This window comes from Lissotriton helveticus, chromosome 11 (genome assembly GCF_964261635.1).
Source record: "Lissotriton helveticus chromosome 11, aLisHel1.1, whole genome shotgun sequence".
Lineage (NCBI taxonomy): Eukaryota > Metazoa > Chordata > Amphibia > Caudata > Salamandridae > Lissotriton > Lissotriton helveticus.
This window is the reverse complement of record NC_136072.1, coordinates 1045513492-1045540306: the sequence shown is the minus strand read 5'-3', so window position 1 is coordinate 1045540306 and position 26815 is coordinate 1045513492. Positions and strand designations below refer to the sequence as shown.

Below are 26815 nucleotides of genomic sequence, written 5' to 3'. Positions count from 1 at the left end.
TCCTTTTCAACACTGTTCAGAACCGAGTCTTCTGTTTGTTGTAGTTGTTCCGGCACAACAGCACCTGTGTGAAGCCAGAGTCCTCTTGGGCGGCAGAAGGTGTTGAGTGCTGATAGAGGGCTTCCGATTACTGTATAGTGCACAGAATGTCAAACAAGCGCTTCTTCTTCATGGGTCCATTGGACTTCATTTATTTTTTATTGTCTTTATTGAGTTTTAAATGCAACCCCACCTCCCCCCCACTCCAAAAACAGGCATTTGACAATTGCATTGCATCAGCTGATCACATCTTCCCATCTCATATGGTAATGTCAACATATGTTAATTAAGCCATCACATATAATAGCGGGACAGCAAGGCCCATAGGTGTGAGACCTATCTATACAGAGTCCCAGGCAACGAAAGATCGCCCATCATCCTCTCAATTTGGTTTTCATCCAGAACATAGCAAGGAGACTGCCTTAATTAAAGGAATCGAGGAGATTAGGACAGTGAGATTAGGACAGTGATGGATAGAGGTGATGCCGCTGCTCGAATTCTCCTAGACTTATCGTCAGCATTCGATACTGTTGACCACAATCTGTTACAATTGCGTCTGAAAAAATTATGTGTGAAAGGTTTGGCACTCTCCTGGCTATCTTCTTTTTTAACGAAAAGAAGACAAACTGTGACCCGTGATCATTTTATATCGACCCCCTGTGTTTTGCCTTGTGGGGTTCCACAGGGCTCGTCGCTTAGCCCATCCCTTTTTTAGGTCTCGCCTATCCCATTCCGCAAGGAATGGATAGGACGAGACTATTGGGGCTAAACTAAGAGCTAAAATAAGCTCTCAAAAAATGCGGATTTCCAGAAGTGCATGTGTCTTGTGCACGCGCTTCTATCCGCCTGCCTGCCACATCAAAGCCAGCCATCTATTGCTTCCCCAGCGTGGTGCCGCCAGCAGCTTCACTTCAAAGGGATCCGCTCCGCCCCCTGCTGCATCAAAGGCTTTCATTTCGCGGCCGCGTTTATTTACTTTAATTTCGCGGCCGCGTTCTTGATCTCATTCATACCTCTCCCCCTTCGTCCTGCGCCCTCCACCCCCCTCCCTCCTCTCCCAAACACCATGGACAATGGTGTAGGCACACTTTTCACGGCCGCCAGGCCGTGTCTCGCATTTGTCCTCCCCCCTCCCCACAGCAATGCCAAGAGCTTGTCTGCCTGTGTTTTTCTGCCCGTGTTTTTAAATGAAGTGTTCACCCTACGGGAGTTTTAGTGCTGCTAATTAAATAACTTCTATCGTCACCTCACCCCGTCTGCACTCATGTCTATCGGCACATCCACCCCGTCCGCACTCGACCCCTCAGTGTGTAAGGCAAAGCAAGCAAAGTTGTTAGTTAGTTAAACTAGGGAGGAGCCTCTTTAACAGTGTGCACGACATTGTTGTAACTTTAGTAAATAAAAAATAAACGCGGGCATTGCAAGTTTACTTTTCAGTAAGAAACTGAGTGCACCTATCGATATGGCAGGATCCTGCATGCCAACCCTCCAGAATCGAACAGGAGGTTCAGGGCGCTTGCCTTTATTTCCTCCAACTTCGTCATTCTACCCCAGCTGCACCGGAAGAGGCAACACTGCTCCAGATGATGTTACCCAGCCGCATATGAGCCACAACCCAGACCACCCCACTCATTACCAAACAAAAGCGCCTTCCTTGCTGCATCGGAAGACACAACAGTGCTCTGGATAATGGTTCCAAGCCGCATTGAACATAAGCGGATTGAACCAAGTAGGTGCCTCTCCATTAATAAACATTATAGCAGATGCAAAATAGGTTGCCTTGTTATAACAGCCATCAATCACTGTGTGCCCCCACAAATGCATTCAAAGTGCTTTCTAAACACAACACGTTCACCCGCCGGGGATATTTTTTAAAATAAACTAACAGGAAGGATTGCTGTTTTGTTTTTCTTTTTTTACCAACATGAAATGCATTTTTTTTGTATGTATTGTGCAGGTTTTGTATCTGTTTGGTTGAATGCCTTTCAATGTGCTAGGCCTTACGTGCGTCTTTATTTCTGAGTGTCAGGTGTGTTCAGGTATGTCAAGTAGTTATATAAACAAAACGACTGATATGACAGCTTAAAAGTTGCAGGATTGAACAAAGTTAAAACAAAAATGTGTGTTTTGCACCCTCGGTGCAAAGCCACCTCTAACAGAACAGGGCACGCATGCTACTGCCCAGTACCTCCCTGTTTTGGTAACCGAAACAGAAAGTCAAAGTATGTTGTTTAATGTTCAAATGTTTCTTCAGGAAGGCTGAAGACCACGCGCTGTCCTCGTCGACCACTTTGAATGTCAGGGTTGCATTTTGTCCAGGGTTTTGAAACTTTGCCTTGAATTGTGCACTGAAAGTGCCCAATGAATTCCTTTGTTTAGAAGTGATGTAGGAGTGAATGTGTCTTTCCAACCTGTGTGCATAGTAGCAACACCGGAAGTGCTTGTTTTTTCTCTTTTCCACCATATGCCTGCTCCCCTTCACCCGCCCCCACGCCTCGCACCAGACTCCCCTTCCCTCCCACTGGCAGCCTGCGGCCACTGATCACAGTAAAGGCTTTGATCTATCTCACACCCCTCTCCCACTCCCTCCTCCCACTTGCTCCTACTGACCATGTAAAGGGGACGACACCGGAACAATGGCTGCCTCGCCAGGAATGGCCTTCTGTCGACCCCTTCTTACATCCTCCAGACATGGCTGACGCAGCTTCTTCCTGCAGTTTGTTCTTACGTCCATGCACACCACAACTTCGCCTTGCTTTGTTGTATTTTTGCATTGTTAATGTTCACATTTGTTCGCAATTCGCCATGTGCCTTTCGTTTCTGTCTCACTCTCTCCTACCCCTTCACTGTCTTGGCCTATCCACTCTTCCTCTATTTCTGTCTCACTCTCTCCTGCCCCTTCACTGTCTTGGCCTATCCACTCTTCCTCTATTTCTGTCTCACTCTCTCCTGCCCCTTCACTGTCTTGGCCTCTCCACTCTTCCTCTATTTCTGTCTCACTCTCTCCTGCCCCTTCACTGTCTTGGCCTCTCCACTCTTCCTCTGTTTCCGTCTCACTCTCTCCTGCCCCTTCCCTGTCTTGGACTCTCAACTCTTCCTTTGTTTCCGTCTCACTCTCTCCTGCCCCTTCACTGTCTTGGCCTTCGCCACTCTTCCTCTATTTCTGTCTCACTCTCTTCTGCCCCTTCACTGTCTTGGGCTCTCCACTCTTCCTCTATTTCTGTCTCACTCTCTCCTGCCCCTTCCCTGTCTTGGCCTCTCCACTTTTCCTCTGTTTCCGTCTCACTCTCTCCTGCCCCTTCACTGTCTTGGCCTCTTTACTCTTCCGCTATTTCTGTTTCACTCTCTCCTGCCCCTTCACTGTCTTGGCCTCTCCACTCTTTGTCTCACTCTCTCCTACCCCTTCACTGTCTTGGCCTCTCCACTCTTCCTCTATTTCTGTTTCACTCTCTCCTGCCCCTTCACTGTCTTTGGTCTCTCCACTCTTTATCTCACTCTCTCCTACCCCTTCACGGTCTTGGCCTTTCCACTCTTCCTCTATTTCTGTCTCACTCTCTCCTGCCCCTTCAATGTCTTGGCCTCTCCACTCTTCCTCTATTTCTGTCTCACTCCTGCCCCTTCACTGTCTTGGTCTCTCCACTCTTCCTCTATTTCTGTCTCACTCTCTCCTGCCCCTTCCCTGTCTTGGCCTTTCCACTCCTCCTTTGTTTCCGTCTCACTCTCTCCTGCCCCTTCACTGTCTTGGCCTCTCCACTCTACCTCTATTTCTGTCTCACTCTCTCCTACCCCTTACCTGTCTTGGCCTCTCCACTCTTCATCTGTTTCCGTCTCACTCTCTTCTGCCCCTTCACTGTCTTGGCCTCTCCACTCTTCCTCTATTTCTGTCTCACTCTCTCCTGCCCCTTCACTGTTTTGTCCTCCCCACTCTTCCTCTATTTCTGTCTCACTCTATCCTGCCCCTTCACTGTCTTGGCCTCTCCACTCTACCTCTATTTCTGTCTCACTCTCTCCTGCCCCTTCCCTGTCTTGGCCTCTCCACTCTTCCTCTGTTTCCGTCTCACTCTCTCCTGCCTCTTCACTGTCTTGGCCTCTCCACTCTACCTCTATTTCTGTCTCACTCTCTCCTGCCCCTTCCCTGTCTTGGCCTCTCCACTCTTCCTCTGTTTCCGTCTCACTCTCTCCTGCTCCTTCACTGTCTTGGCCTCTCCACTCTTCCTCTATTTCTGTCTCACTCTCTCCTACCCCTTACCTGTCTTGGCCTCTCCACTCTTCCTTTGTTTCTGTCTCACTCTCTTCTGCCCCTTCACTGTCTTGGCCTCTCCACTCTTCCTCTATTTCTGTCTCACTCTCTCCTGCCCCTTCCCTGTCTTGGCCTCTCCACTCTTCCTCTGTTTCCGTCTCACTCTCTCCTGCCCCTTCACTGTCTTGGCCTCTTTACTCTTCCTCTATATCTGTTTCACTCTCTCCTGCCCCTTTACTGTCTTGGCCTCTCCACTCTTCCTCTATTTCTGTCTCACTCTCTCCTGCCCCTTCACTGTCTTGGCCTCTCCACTCTTCCTCTATTTCTGGCTCACTCTCTCCTGCCCCTTCACTGTCTTGGCCTCTCCACTCTTCCTCTATTTCTGTCTCACTCTCTCCTGCCCCTTCCCTGTCTTGTTGTGCCTTTCTGCCCTCTGCATCACCACATCATCACTCAGCGCTACCCCAGCATCACTCAGCGCTACCCCAGCATCACTCAGCACCACCACATTATCACTCAGCACCACCACATTATCACTCAGCACCACCACATTATCACTCAGCACCACCATATTATCACTCAGCACCACCAAATTATCACTCAGCACCACCACAGCACCACCCAGCACCACCACAGCACCACCCAGCACCACCACATCACTCAGCAGCACCACTCAGCACCACCACATTATCACTCAGCACCACCACATTATCACTCAGCACCACCACACTATCACTCAGCACTATCACTCAGCACCACCACAGCACCACTCTGCACCACCACAGCATCATTCAGCACCACCACAGCACCACTCAGCACCACCACAGCACCACTCAGCACCACCACAGCACCACTCAGCACCACCACAGCATCACTCAGAGCCACCACAGCACCACTCAGCACCACCACAGCATCACTCAGCATCACCACAGCATCACTCAGCACCACCACAGCATCACTCAGCACCACAACAGCACCACTCAGCGCAACCCCAGCATCACTCAGCGCAACCCCAGCATCACTCAGCACCACCACAGCATCACTCAGCGCCACCACAGCACCACTCACTACCACCACATTATCACTCAGCACCACCACATTATCACTCAGCACCACAACAGCACCACTCAGCACCACCACAGCATCACTCAGCACCCCCACAGCACCACTCAGCACCACCACAGCATCACTCAGCACCACCCCAGCATCACTCAGCACCACCCCAGCACCACTCAGCACCACCATATTATCACTCAGCACCACCACATTATCACTCAGCACCACCACAGCAACACTCAGCACCACCACCGCATCACTCAGCACCACCACATCACCACTCAGCACCACCACAGCATCACTCAGCAACACCACAGCACCACTCAGCACTACCACAGCATCACTCAGCACCACCACAGCACCACTCAGCACCACCACAGCATCACTCAGCACCACCACAGCACCACTCAGCACCACCACAGCATCACTCAGCGCAACAGCATCACTCAGCACCACCACAGCATCACTCAGCACCACCACAGCATCACTCAGCACCACCACAGCATCACTCAGCACCACCACATTATCACTCAGCACCACCACATTATCACTCAGCACCACCACAGCACCACTCAGCACCACCACAGCATCACTCAGCACCACCACAGCATCACTCAGCACCACCACAGCATCACTCAGCACCATCACAGCACCACTCAGCACCATCACAGCACCACTCAGCACCATCACAGCACCACTCAGCACCACCGCAGCACCACTCATCACCACCACAGCATCACTCAGCACCACCACAGCACCACTCAGCACCACCACAGCATCAGTCAGCACCACCACAGCATCACTCAGCACCACCACAGCATCACTCTGGAACACCACTGCATCACTAAGCGCTACCACAGCATCTTTATGCGCCACCACAGCATCACTCAGGGCCTCCACAGCATCACTCAGGGCCTCCACAGCATCACTCAGGGCCTCCACAGCATCACTCGGCCTCCACAGCATCACTCACGGCCTCCACAGCATCACTCACGGTCTCCACAGCATCACTCACGGCCTCCAGAGCATCACTCACGGCCTCCACAGCATCACTCAGGGCCACCACAGCATCACTCACGGGCACCACAACATCACTATGCGCTACCACAGCATCACTGAACGCCACAGCATCACTCGTCGCCACCACAACATCACTCCGCACCATCACAGCATCAATATGTGCAACCATTCAACAACAACTGGTTAAAATATGTTCTCTCAATGTTTCAAGCTTTATTACAAATGTCACAAAAAGATGTTAATATTTCACTTCTGTTCTTGGATTTTCGTCACAATAAAATACACTGAACATAATCTTCACAAAAGTTATTTACAAAAGTTTAAGCTATTGCCATTATAAATTACAATCACTTTTATTTAAGTATTAATTATTTAAAAAAACTAAAAGCCATTGTTATTTGTAATATCAATACATCTAAGTCACGTAAATACAAAACATGTTGCATTACAAATGCTATAGGTGTCACATTTGCGAATGTTTTGACTATTGGCATTGTAAATGACAAAGCTATTAATTTAACTATTTTCAAAACCAACACATAAATAAAATAATTGTCATTTACAAGACCAATAGCTCAAACTTTCCTAATGCAAGACCTATTGTATTGCAAATTCTTGTAATATCTATGTGTCAGAACTGGCTCCTTTGATCCAGCAATTCGGCTTTAGCTTAACTTCTTATGGCGACCTCACACAGATTGTGGTAGCTGCTTAAAGGATCAATCCCCCCTGCACCTTAGTTTCAAAATTGTATGCTGGAAATTACTAGTTGGATGGGCAAGCACTGTCTTAAGCTTAATTCTGAAATAAACGACTTAATGATCTTTGGTAACCTTCACTCTAAATGGGACACCTTATGGTGGCCTATTGAGATGGGAGCATTACCAAAACCAGTAACAAAAGCTAAAAATCTAGGGGTATTGATTGGTAACAAACTATTGTACTCACAGCAAACTAATGCTATTGTTTCTGCTACATTTAATTTGATTAAGAAACTGAAGAAGGTTCTTCCGTACATTACTATTGAATCTAGGAGGACAGCTGTGACTGCACTTGTGCTATCAAAGCTAGACTACTGCAATGGGTTATTCCAGAATATGAAGAAAACATCTAAAAAAGCTTCAGATGGTACAAAATGCATCCGCAAGATTCCTACTGAATCTGCCTAAACAGGAAGTCCATGTTTAAGGAAATTTGGAAACTTCACTGGCTTCCTGTAGCAAGTCGCATCAAGTTTAAGACGCTATGCTTAGCTTATATAACCTTGAATAACATGGGCCCCGTATTCTTAAAAAGTATTTTCTGTTAGTATCATCCTGGAAGACAGCTACGCTCTACTGACGCTAGGCTCATGATGGTTCCCAGGATTTGCACCTCCAGTTGGGGGGGCAGAAGCATTGGTTATGGTACAGCCAAATTATAGAATATGCTTCCAATGCATATTAGTTCAGCAAGCTTGCTATTCTCCTTTAAAAAGAATCTTGAAACCTGGCTTTGCCAGAATTAGATAACGATCCCCTGGGCTTACATTTAGGTTCAGCTCCAAAACACCTCTGGGTATTCACGCGCTCAATAAGTTTAATTAACAGAACATAAGTGGGTGGATCAGAAGGGGGGGATCAATCTATATTGCCTTGTGTTAGGGTGTGAAGGTAAGTGCGGATGGGGCAGCCAAATATCTTTGGGGCGGGACATGAGGGATTGTAGGTTAGCGTAGTCCTCTGTTATACTCTCACATCGGCTCATATTCTCCAGCCATTCTGAAGGAGTGGGTGGTTTGACACATCCCCAATGCAGGGCTATCTCCATTATACCCAGTAGCAGCGCCATGGAGATGAGGCGGCACAATGTGTGGGGTACCTTTTGTGAATAGCACAGCAGGGCGACTAGCCTAGGGGATCTGGGATCATTACTTGTTCGATCATGGCAGATACATGCACGTATACAGCCTCCCAGTAGGCAGCTACCACCAGGCATGTCCAGGTTAAATGCGCGAAGTCCGCTCCAGGATCATGGCACTTCAGACATCTGTCAGATATGGGATGGTCAAATTTTGCAATATCTACTGGGGCATGGTAGTATCAGTGTATGTATTTGAAGTGTAAGGAGCTTATGTTGTTAGTTGATAAAGATGAGCATTATTTGCGCACAGCAGTAGTTCCATATATGATCCATCAGTGAAAGCCCAAGCTCCCCCTCTTAAACCTCCTACAGCCGAGAGATTGTGTCCGGTTTTGGGGCCATGCAGGAATGATAGAGTCTACATGTCATATGCCCTCCATTTGTGGTCTCGAACACCACTGTCAAAGGCGGAAAGTCATCGGGTGGGAGCGGATACGAGGGCAAGAGAGACCGTAGAGTATTTTGGAGTCTTCAAAAAATAAAAAGGCCCAAATAGGGGATGCTCCGCGCTGGTCAGCTGCTGAACATGTCTGGGAACAGGTCGCCCATGGTAGGTAAGGAGTGTCGGTCAAGTGTGCGCTTGACCAGTGTTTCCCATGTAAGTGGGAGCCATGGATTGTCATGGAGAGGGAGTGTGCTAGAGCAGAGAGGGCCCCCACCCAACATTTGCTGCAGCCTATGCCAAGCCAACACATTGTAGAAACTGTCTGTACCATCTTGATAATGGCCACTCGCTCAGACATTGAGAGGGCCAGTCTGATCCACCTGTCCACTTGTGCTGTAAGGGCTGTCATAGTCAGACCATAATGATGCTGTGAAATGTGTTCTCTTTTTCTATGAAGATGGATACCCAGGTACTTCGTGCCGTTCCCTGCCCATCATAGGGGACAGTTAGCGGGTGTTGGTTGGGTGGCATCTGTTCATGGAAAAAGCTCTGATTTGGTCCAATTAATTAATTATTAATTAATGCAGAATCTTGAGAGGCTTCTTTATCTTGCTATCTCCAACATGATTGGAGGTAGGTCATCTTTTGGGTGTCTAATGAAGAGCAGAATGTCGTCTGCATACAGAGATATCAATAGTAATGTGTAAGTTGTAGCCCGCGGTGTGAGTGTTGGTCCTGCAGTGCGCAGACTAGTGGGTCCATCTCGATTATGAAGAGGAGAGGGAACTGCGGGGCACCCCTGTCTGATGCCCCGCAGAATAGGGAAAGCATCTGTAAGCGCGCCACTCACCCAGAGGCGGGCTGTAGGTTTGGTATACAAGAGCATGATCAATGCGAGGAACGGTGTGGGTAGGTATGCCCAATTTACAAAAGACAGCTCTCAGGAGGGGCCACGCGAGGGAGTCAAACGCTTTCTCGACATCCAGCAGAGCCACCATTAGACTTCATTTCATGCGTTTCTAATAGAAGGTGGAGCTGGACTATATAAGGTCACCTATTAAAGATGCTGATCTCTCCACTAGGAATGATATGAACTTCACATACCAGGATGTGGCGGAGCCTCTTCCTTTGAGCTTGGTTCCTGTTTGTGGCGTTTATGAGGCAGCGCTTGGAAAGGGTGGATGCATTTCAACAAATTTCGCTTCCATACTTTGTCCCAAATGTTTTTCAGCTGATTTGGATCATTCATTATGAATACTCCCTTTTCTCTTCTCTTTTCTAGTGTAGCTTATGCTACGTTTGGTCCTATTGTTCCTCTAAGCAGTTTTGATGAACTTTCTTGCAATAATGATAGAGCATACGTGGGTGAATATAAAAATGAATCATGAAATGCTTTATAAATTCACAAACAAAATATCAGTCAGTCAGTCATAAGATACTTTATTTCAGCTATACAGCCATAAAAGCAAAATACATGTTACAATCGATAAAATAGAAAAGGATATTGCACAGAAAGGGCAATTTAGGAGTAAATATTCAAAACAGGCAATTCTTAATAAACAAAGATAAATTACATCTTTACCACAGCTTTAGCGGTCTTTAAATAACTACCCGTCCCCCGAGATAATGGCGTGCGAATTATCAGTAAAACCAGGGTCTCTTAGTTAGGGATAATAAAACTATTAAAACCAGTATCAATGCGATTTCAGATTTGATTGCATTACTTGTTAAAAAAATAATTTAAAAAGAAAAATATTAGCGAGCCATCATGGCAGACGCAGCCTAGAGAAGCTCCATCCCGCCATCTACTGATCCGCCGAAATATCCTGCTTCCCCTCGCTCCTGAGTGCCCCAGCGGGGAGCATTTGGCATCCGACACTGACACCGAGACCCGAGCACAATTTGGGCCGCATAAGTGCACCGGGGGTGGCAGTTCGAGACCCCGCGCTGTGAGGCCTCCACTGAACGGTGAAGCCGGGACCTCGAGTTTTGTGGATCCTGGCGGTGAAGGAGGGGGTCGGGCGGGCAGTGCGGGTGCTGGTCCCCAGGCTGGTGGGACAGGCACAGACACCCAGTGGCACTGCTCGGTCCCCTGCGATTTCCAGCGACGGCGGGGAAAATCCCCTGGGACCACAGCAGACACGGCTACCAGGCGCGAAGGAGGTGCAGTGAGGCCTGGTGAGGCTGGTGACGCCGGGGCCTAAATTTTGGAGTACCCCCAGAGACGGATCTAGAAGTCGGCCTGAGGTGCGGCCCCACCCCCGCGCCGGCACAGACATCGGCGACATCTACAGTAAGGAGGAGGAGGAGGTGCTGAATGAGAGGCGTGCTGTGGGGCCTGATTTTGTTGTGCACCTGAAGGTGATCGGACAGGGCCGCACCAGTAGTGGGGATCGCACCTGGGCCTCATCGGGGGACGCATTGTACTTGGCAGCCCACGCCCAGGGTGGGGCTGGCAGACAACCAACGCTAGTAGACTCTAGACCTCCTCAACTGGTGATTGCTGGCCGTGCAGGTGCAAGTCTTGTTCACCTGGCCCCAGGCAGTACAGCGCACAGGAAACAGCATTGAGAGCCCTGCCGCAGTCCCCGTGGGCAGTGAATTGGGCCACATTCGGCGAGCTGGGGGATCGGGCCGCGGCAGGAAGACGAATGGGGCGGGACGATTGCCCTAGGGTCGTTATTGCAGCCCTTGGGCAGAGGTCCGAACAGAGGTGATCGGGCGCCTCACACCGCGGTGCAGGTGCCGCCCAGATGGTAGCTGGTTGCACGTGCGGGACAGTGACGAGAGCAGCGCTAAATAGGCAGAGGTGACAGCGGCCGGCCCCCGGGGAGACTATCACTAGTAGCCGGTAGCTATGACGCGAGGAGGCGGCGGTGCGGGCCCCCCAAACAAGGCCCCATAGAAAAATTCACAGGCCCCAGTGGCGGGGGCGACTGGCGGTCGTCAAGATGCTGGGCCGGACAACGGCGCGCTTATGGCAGCCATAACGCAATCGCGAGATATGCTGGATGCAAAGATAGGGGCCGTGGAGTCCGATGTGACATTATTGCGCCAAGATTTGAGGAACGCAGTGTCCCGTATCACTGAGGCTGAAACACGCCTCTCCTGAGTGGCGGATGACGTCGAGGCCCTAAAGCATAAAGTAGCAACTATGGAATCAGTCCAGAAGGGCTTGGCTCTCCGCGTGAAAGATGCAGAGGGACGCGCCAGGCGGAATAACCTACGCTTTGTGGGACTGCCTGAAGGATGTGAGAAGGGCAACATGGAGGGCTTCTTGACGGAGTGGCTGGAGATGTGGCTCCCCCCCGGGGGCACTTTCCCGCTGTTTTGTAATTGAGCGGGCACATCGGGCCCTCATACAGAAACCGCCAGAGGGAGCAAGGCCATGACCAGTGATCGCTAAACTCCTAAATTATCATGACCGGGACATTATCCAGAAAATCGCCAGAGAGAAGGAGCCATTGCTTTATGAGAACCGTTAAATCATGATATTCCCCGACTACACCCGCATGGTACAGCAGCAGCGGCAATTATTCACAGCGGCCAAGGCCCGCCTGCGCGAATTGAAACTTCCATATGCCTTGCTGCATCCAGCTTGCTTGCCGGTGGTGTTCCAGTCCTGCACTCACTTCTTCAATACCCCGGAGTAGGTGTTTCAGTGGACGGACGAGACAGTACCAGTCAGAGTGCATACACCCCCCGGGTTGGAGACGGACTCTTCTCGGGGCGGGCCGAAGTCCCAGGCCTCTCGAGGGACTCAGCGAAAGAATAATTGGAGGTCCAGGTCCCGACAGCGATCAACATCCGAGAGTGCGTCAGAGGGGGGGAAAGGGGCCCCTGTCAGCCTAGTTGATGGAACCTGAGACTACAATTTGCTAAACTTTGGGAATGTACTTTACTGTAACTCTGCACATTCTGCTGTGTCTTAGTGGACATATATCTCCTACTATTTTCACGTATTGGTCCAGTTGTGTGGGTAGGTGGCTCCGTTGGAGTCGATCCTCATATTATATAAGGGACTAGTGGGCACGAGGGGGCGGGCGGGGGGGAAGTACTGGGCGGGCAACACCCCGAGGAGCGAGAAGGTAGTGGGTGACTCCGGGGTGGGGGACAGTTGATGGGGATCCATTGGGGTAAAAGGCCTCCGGCCTCCCGTTGGGGGTCAGATACATGCTACACAGCGACAGGTACTTTAATGTTTCTGAGGTATGGGGGGGTGGGGGTAGAGGGAGGGGGGGCGGTTTGAGTTTGGGGTTGGGGACTGTTACGGGGGGGAGGGGTCGCATGGTCTCATGGGAGTCTGGATTGTTGAATTGTGTGCACCGGTTGGGCCCAATGGCTGGGCGATCACTTTTGATGTCCATTAATGGCAGGTACAGAGCATAGAACGGGTGGGTCCAGGGGCTCCCTTAGAGTCCTCAGTTGGAACGTACGCGGAATTCTAGATAAGATCAAGAGGGGGGCTGTATTGCGGCAGACAAAGAGGGCGGGTGCAGATGTGCTTCTACTCCAAGAAACCCACCTCCTGGGCACAAAAACACCTTGCTTACAGCGCTATGGCTATCACCATGTGTTTCATTCTGGCTTTACGAGAGGCTCTAGGGGGGTGGCTATCCTCATTCATCGCAGGATCCCCTATGTTCACTTAACTCAGTGGGTCGATGTACAGGGTCGTTATATTATCATCAAGGGTACCACAGGGGAGGAACCGTTGGTGCTAGGGAGTATCTATGCCCTGCCCCCCCCTGCAGTGGTCCCTGGTCGAAAAGCTGTTTGGTGTATGGGCTGACATACCAGATGCCCTACAAGTTGTAGGAGGGGATTGGAATGATGTCATGGATAGTCATAGGGATAGGTACCGCCCCGGGAGCGGTGGGGTAGTGGGTCCCTCCACTAAACTACACGATATGGTGCGAGGTCTTAACTGGGTTGACACCTGGCGGCACCTACTTGGCAATACGAGGGGCTACACCTACATATCTGCAGTCCATAAATCCTTCTCCAGACTGGATTACCTCTTTGTCCCAGGTGCAGTGCAACATAGAGTAGAGGCAGCGAATATCCTGCCACGCGGACTCTCGGACCACTCTCCCACCACCGTGGACATTGGTTTAGATAGGGAGCGGCGGCCATTCCGGTGGCGCCTCTCCGCGTGGCACCTGCAGCAACCAGATTATCAGAGGCATATGGGCGAGGCCATCGCCAACTTTCTAACAGAATATGTAGGGTCGGTAGCAGAGGCGAGCACGGTGTGGAAGTCAATGAAGCCAACGCTCAGGGGGGTGGACATAGCATGGTGCGCGGCAGCGCGAAGGAAGCGTAGGGAGAACCTGGTTTGGGCAGAGGCAGATATTGCGGTGTTTGAGCTCTGGGGGAGTACAGTGGGGGGGGGCACACGTGGCGGGGCAGCTTCTTCTGGCGCAGTAGTCCTATGCGTCCATGCTAATGGACAAAGCTAAACAGATATGGCTTGCTACATGCAGCCGGATGCTTCACCGGCTCTGTCAGGGTACATTCCAGGCACATGTCCGGCCCGGGATATTAGACGCTGCGGTGTCCCCGGTCACAGATCCAACGGCATTGCCAGAGGGGTTCGCCTCTTACTACGCCGATCTCTATGCCCCACATGAATGTCTTACAGCCGATGTGGTAGACAAATTCCTAGCAGATATGCCGCCGCGTGCAGTCCCGGACGAGGTGAGGGATCACCTGGAGCTCCCCTTAACAGAGGAGGAGCTGGGCACAGCGCTGGGTGAACTTAATACAGGCAAGGTGCCCAGGCCTAACGAGTTTCCCAGTGAATTCTACAAGAAATATCACCTACAGCTGGGGGCACATTATAGAGTGGCTGTTGAGGAGGCCAGGGAGCGGGGCAGCTTTCCACCCGACTGGAGACACGCAGAAGTGGTTGTCTCCCACAAACCTGGCCACCCCCCCGAGCAGCATGCATCGTACCGCCCGATCTCCTTATTAAACGTTGAAGCAAAAATTTTGGATAAAGCGTTGGCCAATCGACTCCTGCCCTACTTGACCGATCTTGTCCACCCAGATCAGGCCGGCTTTATGGCCCAGAGGGCGACCAGACATAACATTCGAAGGGTGCATGTGGCAGTGGCAGCAGTCCGGAACACCGGGGTGCCTGCGGCGCTCCTCCTGGCCGATATGGACAGGGCGTTCGATTCCCTGAGTTGAGTCTATTTATTCACCCTCCTATTGAGGCTGAATCTGGGTCCTCGCTCCCTGACGTATATCCAGCTGCTGTACACTGACCTGACAGCCTCGGTCAGGGTGGCAAGCGCTACTTCCTCTAGCTTTAGCATTCGAAGGGGCACCTGACAGGGTTGCCCTCTCTCGCCCTATCTATTTGCTCTGGCCATGGAGCCGCTGGCAATGTGGGTGCGCATGGATGCGCAACTACATGGCTTCGAGTGGGGGCGAGGCCTCTCCGATAGAATCGCGCTATATGCGGACAATGTCTTATTTTTTCTAACAGACATTGACAGGTCAGGGCCACGCATCATGGAAATCATGCAGATTTTTGGTGAGACGTCGGGACTGTACATGAACCATCGCAAATCCACATTATGGGTGCTGGGGGGCATACCCGGGCAGGAGCGTGGGCATCGGTGACAGGTGGCGACGGGAGGCATAAAATACCTGGGCGTCTTCATATCGGAGGTCCCAGCGATATCCTGGGAGCGGAATGTAATGCCGGTGTGGGAGCGGGCCAAAGCAGACATCAAAATCTGGTCCCGCATGCAGTTGACCATTTACGGCAGGTCGGCGATCTTCAAAATGGTGGCCCTTCCCAGGTTGTTGTATCAACTGCAAAACCATCCCTACCCGATTCCCTCCCCATGGTTCGGGCAGGTCAACGCGGTGCTGGGACAGTTCCTCTGGACCGGGGGTGCAGTACGGGTCGCAGTGCGCACGTGTTTCCTCTCCTCCTACTGCGGCGGCTTAGCGACGTCTGATATCCTATCTTATTATCAAGCATCCCATTTACTTGTTCTAAATGATTGGTGGTATGGAGATAGGAGAGACCCAGCATACGCTTTGGAGCGCCATCTTATGGGGGTCCACTCACTTCACACCATACTCTATGCGGCGCAGCTACGGAAGACGCTGCCGCCCGGCACGCAGTTAGTTTTTCAGATTTGGAGGCAAGCTCTGCGGCGTATGGGTTGGTGGAACACATTGGTGGGCGAAACCCCTCTCTGCCGCAATGGTAGATTCCCTGGTCTGGCCGCGTTACAAGGTTTTGGGGGGTGGGACAACATTGGAATCTCCACATTAGGGGATGTCTTGTCAGGGGTGACCCTTAAGTCCTTTCAAGAACTGTTCCAGGAGTTTGGTATGCCCCGCACTCAGTTCTTTCAATACCTTCAATTTCGCCACGCCCTCTCCCCGCACTTGGAGGGATTAGAATCACTCCCTGAGTTTAGTCCCCTAAAGGCCAAGGTGTTTATGGGAGACCTGGGTCCCAAAAAGATATCCTGTATATATCAAACCTTAGTCACGCACTGTTCCACATCATTACAGAAACTGAGGGAGTCCTCGGAGTCGGATGTGGGGGCCCTAGAGGAGGAGGATTGGAGGGAGGCACCAGCCGGGCCTCGGGGTGCCACCATCTCGATACGCCTTCGGCTTATGCAATTCAAGTACCTCCATAGGGTGTATTTTACCAGGCATCGATTATGGAGGGTGGGCCTAATAGCGTCCACTGACTGCTTACGATGTGGGCAGGAAGTGGGGATGTTCCTGCATACAGTTTGGAGCTGTCCTACAATGGCTAGATTTTGGAAAGGGGTGTGGGACTGTTTGTCTGAAGTACTGGGGTGGGAACTCCCCCGTACACCACAGTTAGAGCTCCTGCATGTATTAGAAGGGGTGGGAGGGAACATATATAAGAGGCATTTGCTTATGTTGGGCCTTACTCTGGCCATGAGGGATGTGGCTAAAGCTTGGAAAGACACGCAAGCTCCTACGGTTGTAGCATGGAAAAGGGGGCTTGATTTCTGCATGGGGCTAGAGAAGCCGATTTTTGTTGCCAGAGGCTGCCCATGGAAACACTACAAAAATTTGAAAAGGTGGGCCGATTTTAGGGGCCTTTGGCTTGAGCCTCCGGTGGACCAAGACCCTCTGGTAGATGTGGGATGAGATGTTAAAGTGGGGTGCATGCTTTGGGTTCAGAGACTTTGTACAGACCCAGAGACTAGAATGATGACCGTGCGATGGGGGGGTTCGGGGGGGAAGGGGCTGGGGGAGGGGGGAGTTTGGGTAGTGGGAGGGTTGGGGGAGGCAATGTTTATCCTTGTATTTTGTAATTGTTGAATTATTCTCTCAGCAGAAAATTGGATTGTGCTCTATTTTATGCAGTTCTAATGTCCTGCAGCTACCTCTAGGGTACAGAGGCCTGCATGTTGTGTAAAACCTTCACTAAAAAATGTTTTTAAAAAAAAGAAATGACATTACCTACACAAGAAAAATAAACAACAATTATTGTCGTCACAATTCTCTAGATGAGACTATATAGCAGCAAAAGGTAGTAGAGATATCATTTAGAGGGCAGCATCAAACTGTTGCCCATCTCTTTCCCCTTTAGGATTCCTCTACGTGTGCAACACATTGCAAAGAGGAATATCGAGGTAGCGACTACAAATTGTGGGAGTGTTTCATGTTTAAGTAGCCTGAAGACCTTGATATGGTTTCTGGGCCCCAAATTTCTGCATAATTGGAGAACCCACTTCGATCTAGACCTATGGTAAGCAGGACAGAAAAACATTACATGGAGTTCTGTTTACTCCGGAGCGGAGCAGCCAGGACTATCTAATTTGGCTGCGCCATTCCATTTGTTCGTAAATGCACGTAACGGAAGTGTACCGTGCCTAAATTGCAGAATCAATTTTTTTGCCATGAATGGTTGGATACTGTCCAAGGTCAATTCCAGCTTATACTGCTGCTTGGCATCCAGAAACCTTGATGTCAAGGAGCATGAAATCGTACTTCGAATTACAGGAGTTGCCTTTTCCGAAGCTAGCATTAGATCAGGAGTATTCAACAGATTTACTATCTGGGACAAGTCAGACGCTCCTGTTTCCAAAACCATGGGAGAGCATGGAATTATTGGCATCAAGGAAAGCCGGCATTCTGTGCGTTCTATCTCATTAGAGACAGCGCCAATTGCCTGCCGTAACATTTTATATATTGCTGTTAGTTTTGAAATGGGTGTGCGCACCGAAGCTTTATATTGGGTGTTAGGCCTTGCAGGCGGAGGCGGGCTGTCCCCCATACTTCTGGGGTAGCTAGGATTGCTCAGAGCAAGAAAAGGGCAAGGTATGTAATTGATCTTAAATGATAGGAAAAACACACTCCCTGGGATACTTCGAACACTAATGGCCAAAATCTTAACTCTTACTAAACCCCTCAACAGGCTATAATAAACATCAGCAGTTTAGCAGTGCTCAAACAGGCACATAGGAACTCACTTTACACAACTTGTTAGGAGGGTGGCCCAGTCCAGTCTCGGACAGGCTCATACGGGCCCGCCTTTGCCCCGGGCCTCACATGGACGCACGCGCGCGCTCACCGCGCTCTGGGAGCCCTACTCCGCTTATCAAGCACCTCCTGCCGCTTGCTGATGGCGTGGTTGGCAGGCGCCACAGGAGGGATACTGGGACTTGGAGTCCTTAGACCCGCGCAGGTGGTAGCAAGGCAGCGGGAGCAACAGGGAACCGGTGATGAACGTTGCGGTCCCCTCAGACCGTTGGGGCATAAAGAAGTGGCAGTGTCCAAGCGTTGGCGGTGTCCTTGAAGCAGAAGCCCCACTCCGCTTATCAAGCGCCTCCTGGCGCTTGCTGATGGCATGGTTGGCAGGCGCCACAGGAGGGATGCCAGGACTTGGAGGCCTTAGACCGGCGTTGGTGGTGGCAAGGCAGCGGGAGCAACAGGGAACCGGTGATGAGCATTGCGGTCCCCTCGGACCATTAGGGCATAAAGAAGTGGCAGTGTCCAGGCGTTGGCGGTATCCATTACCAATCTTTAAAGCTTTAGGTTTGCCAAGCACAGGCCACATACCCCTGACTTCAGCTGTCAATAGACAATGTGATCACCTACACTCTTCCTCCAACACCGCTGCCCACACATTCAACAACACACTATTGCACTGTTTGGTGACAAACCAGTCATATGAGTTATGTAATTCCTTCCTCATTCACTCTATTTTGCCTCTCCTTTAAAACCAACTCTTTTCCAGCTCTCGTCTCCCCTAAAGTGCTTTGAGGAGATTTCAGGGCATAATGTTATGAAAATAACTAACATAACATAATCTAATAATAACTTGTTTTTTACATAGCATTGGCAAATTATTTTATTTTTTGTTTTGAAATACAATGTGAAGTAACCAAATGTGATGGTATATTTATTAACCGCTGAACGATGGATGAATACCTGTCAGCCCTGCTGAGCATCAACCCTAGGGACCTGCAGGTGTAAGAATTGAAGGAAACTCACCAGTTCATGCAACGGAATGAGAAAGCTACTGGTAACCATACAGGTCTCCAGAATATTGTTTATGGGCACAATTCTTTTGAATGTATTTAGATATTATACACTGTGCTTAACTAGTGAGATGCACACTCACTGGCACAATGTCACTAAAACTATTTTATTGAAATCGGATCACTCTTCCATCCTGACTTGTCTGCTCCATGCCCCTCTCCCTTTTTCCTATTCTGTTACCTTATCCTTGCCTTGAAGCAGCCTATACGAGCGAATGTGGTGACGTGACATTATACACGTGCCTTCCTATTCCCTCCTTCTGAATTGTATTTCTGGCTTCCTTCTCCGGCCCTCTCATCAATGGGCATCGTAAGTGAATTAGGAGCTACTCATTTAACAACATTAAATCAAGTGTTATTTCTACAGAGCACCTGGTACGAAGGCTTAAGCATCTGATGCAATATTGTGGCAATGGCATAATTTTCCTATTGTCAACTCATATCTTCTTTTCCCAGAAGCCTTCACTGTATCCTCCTTAGTTATATTATATTGAGTATGCCTAGGATTATCTGAAGATTTAGATTACTTGAGTACCTGACATATAGAGTATCAGAAGTTATAGAGTGCCTTACGTTAAAGAATACCTGAAGTTAAACAGAGCCTGAAAATATAGAGTGCTCGAAGATATAGTTTGCCTGAAGATATCAAGTGCCTAAGTTGTGGAATACCAGAAGTTATAAAGTACCTGACCTGAAGTTAAAGAAGTACCCAAATTTAGAGTGCCCAAAAATGTAGAGTACCTGAAGTTATGGAATACATGAAGTTATAGAGTACCTGACGTATGGTATATCTGAAGTTACAGAGTGCCTGAAGTTATAGAGTACCTGAAGTTTTAGAGAGCCTAAACTTTTAGAGTGCCAGAACATATAGAAATTCAACAGATATAGAGTACCTGAAGTTATAGAATGCCTTAAGGTGAAAAAAGCCTGATGATAAAGAGTGCTTGAAGATACAGATCGTTTGACGTTATTGAGTTATGGAATATCTGAAGTTATTGAGTACCTGAAGCTACCTACAGAATGCCTCAAGTTATAGAATACTTGAAGTTCCTAAAGGTTTAGTGTGCCTGAAAATATAGAGAACCTGAAGGTGAAGACTATTTGAAGTTAAGGAATTTTTAAAGTTAAAGAATGCCTGAAGATATAGAAAACCTGAAGTTAGATTTCCTGAAGGAATAGAGAGCATGACGTTATAGAATGTCTGAAGTTATGAAATAGCTGAAGTTATAGAGTGGCTGAAGCTATCAAATACCTGCATATATAGAGTGTCTAAAGTTATGGAATAGCTAAAGTTATAGATTACCTGAAGTTATAGCCAGGAGACAATGCCTCTGTTTCCTTTTTATCATCCAATCGACGGAAGCTGTACTTCGGCTCGCAGTGGTAGCACAATGGATCTAAGTTACAATTCCAATTGATCTCCATGCCCATTACTCCACCCTGAAAATGCAAATGAAATGATTAATAAGGAACATAATTGTTGATCACTTCAGTCAGAAGAGCAATCAGGAAAAAACATTGCATGTCCCTGTTCATATATTGCAGCAACATGTAACAATGTGCAGATTTTCCATCATACAACCACATGGGACTATTCTTGGAAAGACATGTTCCCTAATCTGTAATAGCATATGCAGTGTGAGGAATGATAAACGGATTATTCCAATATAATGAGTCTCAGCTCGTGCCGCTCGTTCCTGCCTGCTTGTTCACAGAGCCTGCCAGCATTTTCCTTAGCGTCGTTCCCTGATTGCGAGGACTGATTGCCCAGAGACGCTAGTTTTCAAGGAGCTAGGAGCTCGTGTGCTCCTTGGTGTACTTTCATTGCCTGGACACAGGGTGAGAAGCGTCCCACGCTTGGAGCGGGAGCGGGACTGCGAGGACCAGAGGTGCTAGCGCTTGTCCATAGCGCGCACCTGGTGCCTCTTCCCGCCCCCTTTCTGCAGGCTACTTCACCTCTCGCGGCCCCCGCTCCGCGGGTGCCGCTCGTTCCTGCCTGCTTGTTCACAGAGCCTGCCAGCATTTTCCTTAGCGTCGTTCCCTGATTGCGAGGACTGATTGCCCAGAGACGCTAGTTTTCAAGGAGCTAGGAGCTCGTGTGCTCCTTGGTGTACTTTCATTGCCTGGACACAGGGTGAGAAGCGTCCCACGCTTGGAGCGGGAGCGGGACTGCGAGGACCAGAGGTGCTAGCGCTTGTCCATCGCGCGCACCTGGTGCCTCTTCCCGCCCCCTTTCTGCAGGCTACTTCACCTCTCGCGGCCCCCGCTCCGCGGGTGCCGCTCGTTCCTGCCTGCTTGTTCACAGAGCCTGCCAGCATTTTCCTTAGCGTCGTTCCCTGATTGCGAGGACTGATTGCCCAGAGACGCTAGTTTTCAAGGAGCTAGGAGCTCGTGTGCTCCTTGGTGTACTTTCATTGCCTGGACACAGGGTGAGAAGCGTCCCACGCTTGGAGCGGGAGCGGGACTGCGAGGACCAGAGGTGCTAGCGCTTGTCCATAGCGCGCACCTGGTGCCTCTTCCCGCCCCCTTTCTGCAGGCTACTTCACCTCTCGCGGCCCCCGCTCCGCGGGTGCCGCTCGTTCCTGCCTGCTTGTTCACAGAGCCTGCCAGCATTTTCCTTAGCGTCGTTCCCTGATTGCGAGGACTGATTGCCCAGAGACGCTAGTTTTCAAGGAGCTAGGAGCTCGTGTGCTCCTTGGTGTACTTTCATTGCCTGGACACAGGGTGAGAAGCGTCCCACGCTTGGAGCGGGAGCGGGACTGCGAGGACCAGAGGTGCTAGCGCTTGTCCATCGCGCGCACCTGGTGCCTCTTCCCGCCCCCTTTCTGCAGGCTACTTCACCTCTCGCGGCCCCCGCTCCGCGGGTGCCGCTCGTTCCTGCCTGCTTGTTCACAGAGCCTGCCAGCATTTTCCTTAGCGTCGTTCCCTGATTGCGAGGACTGATTGCCCAGAGACGCTAGTTTTCAAGGAGCTAGGAGCTCGTGTGCTCCTTGGTGTACTTTCATTGCCTGGACACAGGGTGAGAAGCGTCCCACGCTTGGAGCGGGAGCGGGACTGCGAGGACCAGAGGTGCTAGCGCTTGTCCATAGCGCGCACCTGGTGCCTCTTCCCGCCCCCTTTCTGCAGGCTACTTCACCTCTCGCGGCCCCCGCTCCGCGGGTGCCGCTCGTTCCTGCCTGCTTGTTCACAGAGCCTGCCAGCATTTTCCTTAGCGTCGTTCCCTGATTGCGAGGACTGATTGCCCAGAGACGCTAGTTTTCAAGGAGCTAGGAGCTCGTGTGCTCCTTGGTGTACTTTCATTGCCTGGACACAGGGTGAGAAGCGTCCCACGCTTGGAGCGGGAGCGGGACTGCGAGGACCAGAGGTGCTAGCGCTTGTCCATCGCGCGCACCTGGTGCCTCTTCCCGCCCCTTTTCTCCCTCCTATAAGAACTAACTGGTATACGCGAACGCGGGACGCGCGCGGACAAAGACCGGACTAAGAGCGGGCCCTCTGTGGCCCTCAGTGGGCTGAAGTAGGCTGGGCTGGGCCCACTCTCTAATTTTTATTTTAATATATTATATTTGTTTATTGCGTTGATTGTTTGTCATAGTAGGCAATTACTGTTTATTTAGTGATTCTATACATGCCTCTCATTGTTCGCCTGAGCGAATAGTTAGTATCCATTTTTATCTGTACATTACCTGCGTATTTATATTGTATATTATCTTTTTTATAGTTTGATCTTAGTTGTAGTATGACTGCCAAAAAGTTGAGATCTGGAAGAGTGTTGGGGGGAAGATCTACAGCTAAGACCAGATCAAACCCCCTTCGAAATAAGAATATTGCAACGATTCAGTTGAAAGGTCAAACCCAGATTTTTCAGCTTTGGGAGAAAGCGTTGGATGGTATTCCTCAGGAAAACATCGCACCTGATAAGAGCATCTCCCTGGTCTCAACCCCTATTCCATCTTTGGCTAGTCAACCGAAGGAGTTAGAACTGGGAACTCCCGGTCCTAGCGCATGTATTTCTGGGGGTTTTCCACCTATCACGTCTGTATCTCAGGAGAATGAGAAATGTTTAATCTCTAGCCCAGTTAATCCCAGAAACTCTAAGACTGTATTAACTTTTGATGATGTTTTGCACAATGGGTCTTTGTCCATCTCTAAGTCGAGGGTGGATATAAATGAAGATTCACAGTCTCTGATTATTGACCCCGTGTTGTGCAAACGTTATTTGGTTGATGTCCCTAGGGCATTATCAGATGTTGTAAAGTCCCCTATGGGCGCTACTCCTTCTGGCCTCCACCTTTTTAGCAGTACTCCTTCTCCCAATTCACTTGATCCCTCATTTAAAACAAACATGTCTTCAAGTCCATTGCTCAATATAACTGGGATTGAGGTTATTAATGATCCTAGTTTGAAATATTCCGAGAAACCCATTTCTGAATTTTTACTTTCATTGGAACAGTTGCTATCCTCTATTCTCACGCTACTTAATAAATTCGTGGGTAGCTCGGATTGCGTATTGGACTCTGTTACTCAAATTTTAAAGGCTTTATTACGTAAGACCTGTGAAAGGAGCTGTGGCCCAGACTCTTCCACGTTAACACCTCCTAATAATGTTCGAACTAATACACCTTGTTTGTTGAGTGAGAATATGCCGGTGGCTCCGGTAGTGAAGGACGCGTGTCCCACGTTGAAATCTTCTGCTTATAATTGTATAAGCGATTCCATTCTAGGTATTGTTGCTGAGGAAAATAATTTGGTCATTCCCAATGCTATTGCCGAAGTGGCATTATATCCTATTTTCGATCTTGAACCTAAGGGGTTGGAATTGGAGGAAAAAGCCGATAATCATGTAAAACCTAAGGGGGGGAAAAAGAGGAAGTCTCTTCGCAGATTTAAAAAAAGGAGACAGAGACAAATTCTCTTTGAGAATCCCAAAGTTTCCTTCAAGTCCCCCTCTGTTGAGGTTGAAGACGATAAGAACAAGAACAAGGATAAGATATTTTCGAAGCTTGATCCAATTAGGCCATCCTCTGATTTCTTGGGGCTCTCCGTTAATTCTGATGATATCATTATGAATTGTTCAAAATCAAATCTAACAGATCAGGGTCTAGGAACAGAAAAATCTATGACCCTTCGTTTAGTCGAAGAAGAAAGATGTTCTGCCTTGGTGGCTCCCACTTCTTTAAATCCTTCTGCACCCTCTTTCCGTACTCGGTTAGAGGGGGCAATTGGGGGCCAAAATACGGCTCATAAAGTCACGGAACTCCGTACTGATTCTTTGATTTTGGATTTTGTCCCATTATTCGATATCGATTTAAGTTTGAACAGATCTTTTCTGTTGAATTGTTGTAAGGATATCGAGGGACTAAATTTAATTAAATCTAGCGACATTGACTTAGTAACACTATTGGGATCTGGACCCACGTCTTTAACTAGGGTAAGGTTCTATTCAAATAAAGCTGAACTTTTCCAGAGCCAGGGGATTGATGTGGTACCATTTATAGCTACTAGTGGTGACAATCTCATTGCGAATGGTCCTCTTAGGGGATTGAGTTCGGTTGGTCTTTCTCAACCTTTTGATGACTTAAAAATTCGAGTGTCAAAATCAAAAAGGATAGTAACGCATCCCATTCCTTCCCCTAAAACAATAAACAGAGGCTTACCTGAGAATGACCAGCAATGGAATTGGTTACCCGGTGCCCTGGTGACTAAGGTGACGGATAACCCTAGACTGTTCTCTCACCTTTAGCAGTAATTTTTCTGTCATCTCCTGGAATGCAGCTGGCATTAATAATAATCCGGAAAAATTATCATATCTTTTTTCCTTGAATGCTAATATCATTTGCATCCAGGAAACTTGGTGTATTGATAAATTGAACATAGTGAAGGATTATTATGTATTGGAGGTGGCGGCAACCCCCTCTAGTAGAGGACATGCAAAGGGGGGGAATTGCCTGCCTTTTATCAAATACAATTATGTGGAGTTTCTCTCACTATATCGATCCCAGTAACCTTTTCCAGGCTGTGACCCTCTCTAATTTAGATAAAATTGGGGAGAGACACCCTCTTGTTATAATTAATGCCTATATTCCGCCTGGTGATCTTTTTAACACTTTGATGAAGCAAATTTTCGTTTTTATTAGACAAATAAAAAAAACAGTCCCTCTCTCTAATTTTTTGTTAGTTGGCGACTTAAATTGTAAAGTGTCCAATTATAGTCTTGAATTATTCAGGAATAAAGAAAAAGAGGAGGTCTTATTGATACCCCAAATCATTTTTCCAGATAATATAAAAACAAATAAACGGGGCAAATTGCTGCTGGAGGAACTATATAGTACGGAGGGACTCATAGTTAATGGTAGGCTCCCTTCTGATGTCCCTGCAAACTATACTCACAGCTCCTTCAACAGCAAATCAATTTTAGACTATATAATTGTTGACCAACCTTTTTTCTCTTTGTTAAGGGATTTGGTGGTCATGGACACTAGCCTTAGTGACCATAATGTTATTGTACTAACGCTCTCTCTAGAGCCACCCAATTCTGATACCTGGGTGTTGGACAGAGAGGTGGTCACCTTTCAAAAAACAGGTAGATGCTTCTGGGATTACAAAGCCATGAAGGATTTAGAACCTCTCCTTGAAAAAACTGTGTCCGATTTAAATAATTGGCAGGGGGTGGAAGAGAGCTCTTTTGATGTTTTCATAAAGGAGGTCATCTCCGCAGTTAAAAAATCGAACCTAATTAGGAAAAAAAATTCCCTCCCAAAAGCGGTTGTTTCCCTCAATAAGGAAATAAACAAACTGGTGAGGGAACAATATTTAGGTGGTGCAGTAGAAAGATCCCAGAAAATATCTCTTCTCAAAAGGAGGAGGTGCAGGTTAAAGAAAAAAATGAAAAGAGAAAAAGAGGACCTGTTATGGATTGGATTGCGTGAAGCCGCCGTCCATGGGAACTCTAGACAATTCTGGACCCTTATTGGGGAGGGATGTGGTTCTAGAGTGCGCCCATCTCCAATCCCTATCTCCGAACAAACCTGGGTCAACTACATTTTAAGTCTGTATGCAAAAAATGATCGGCAGGTGAAACTTAGGGGAATTGAGGAAAATACCACCCTTATAACTGAATACCCCTCAGAATTATCCATAGAATTAGCTATAAGAGACATGCGTTCTTCAGGTGCCATGGGCCCTGATGAACTCCCGATATCAGTCTTAAAACAAAATCCAGTAGCTTGGAGTAAAATCCTATTTCCTCTCTTTAGGATTTGTTACCTTAAAAAATATATTCCTGCATCCTGGAAGGGGAGCATTTTGGTTCCGTTGTTTAAAAAAGGTGATAAGAACTTGCCTATCAATTATCGCCAAATAGCTCTTCTAGACGCTATCGGGAAAGTGTTTTGTAAATGTCTATTATCGCTGATTAATGATTGGGTGGCGTTAAATCAAATCCTTCCCTTAGAACAAGTAGGTTTTCGTAAGGGCCACGGAACGTTGGACAATCTTTCCGCTCTTCAGTCTATTACTGACAAATATATAGGGGTACGTGGCGGAAGAGTTTACGTGGCCTTTATTGACTTCTCCACAGCATTTGACAAGGTTGACCGTCCACTGCTGTGGAGA

At 48.7% G+C, this 26815-nt stretch overlaps 1 protein-coding gene across 1 annotated transcript in view; it reads right to left on the bottom strand.

Annotated features, from left to right (window-relative positions):
• LOC144792472 (P2X purinoceptor 7-like) overlaps positions 1 to 26815 on the bottom strand; it is a 315393-nt gene that overhangs the window by 117847 nt on the left and 170731 nt on the right. Inside the window, exon 8 of the mRNA XM_078667501.1 lies at positions 20508 to 20644. Coding sequence (XP_078523627.1) covers positions 20508 to 20644 — 137 coding nt within the window. The remainder of the gene's footprint in view (positions 1 to 20507; positions 20645 to 26815) is intronic.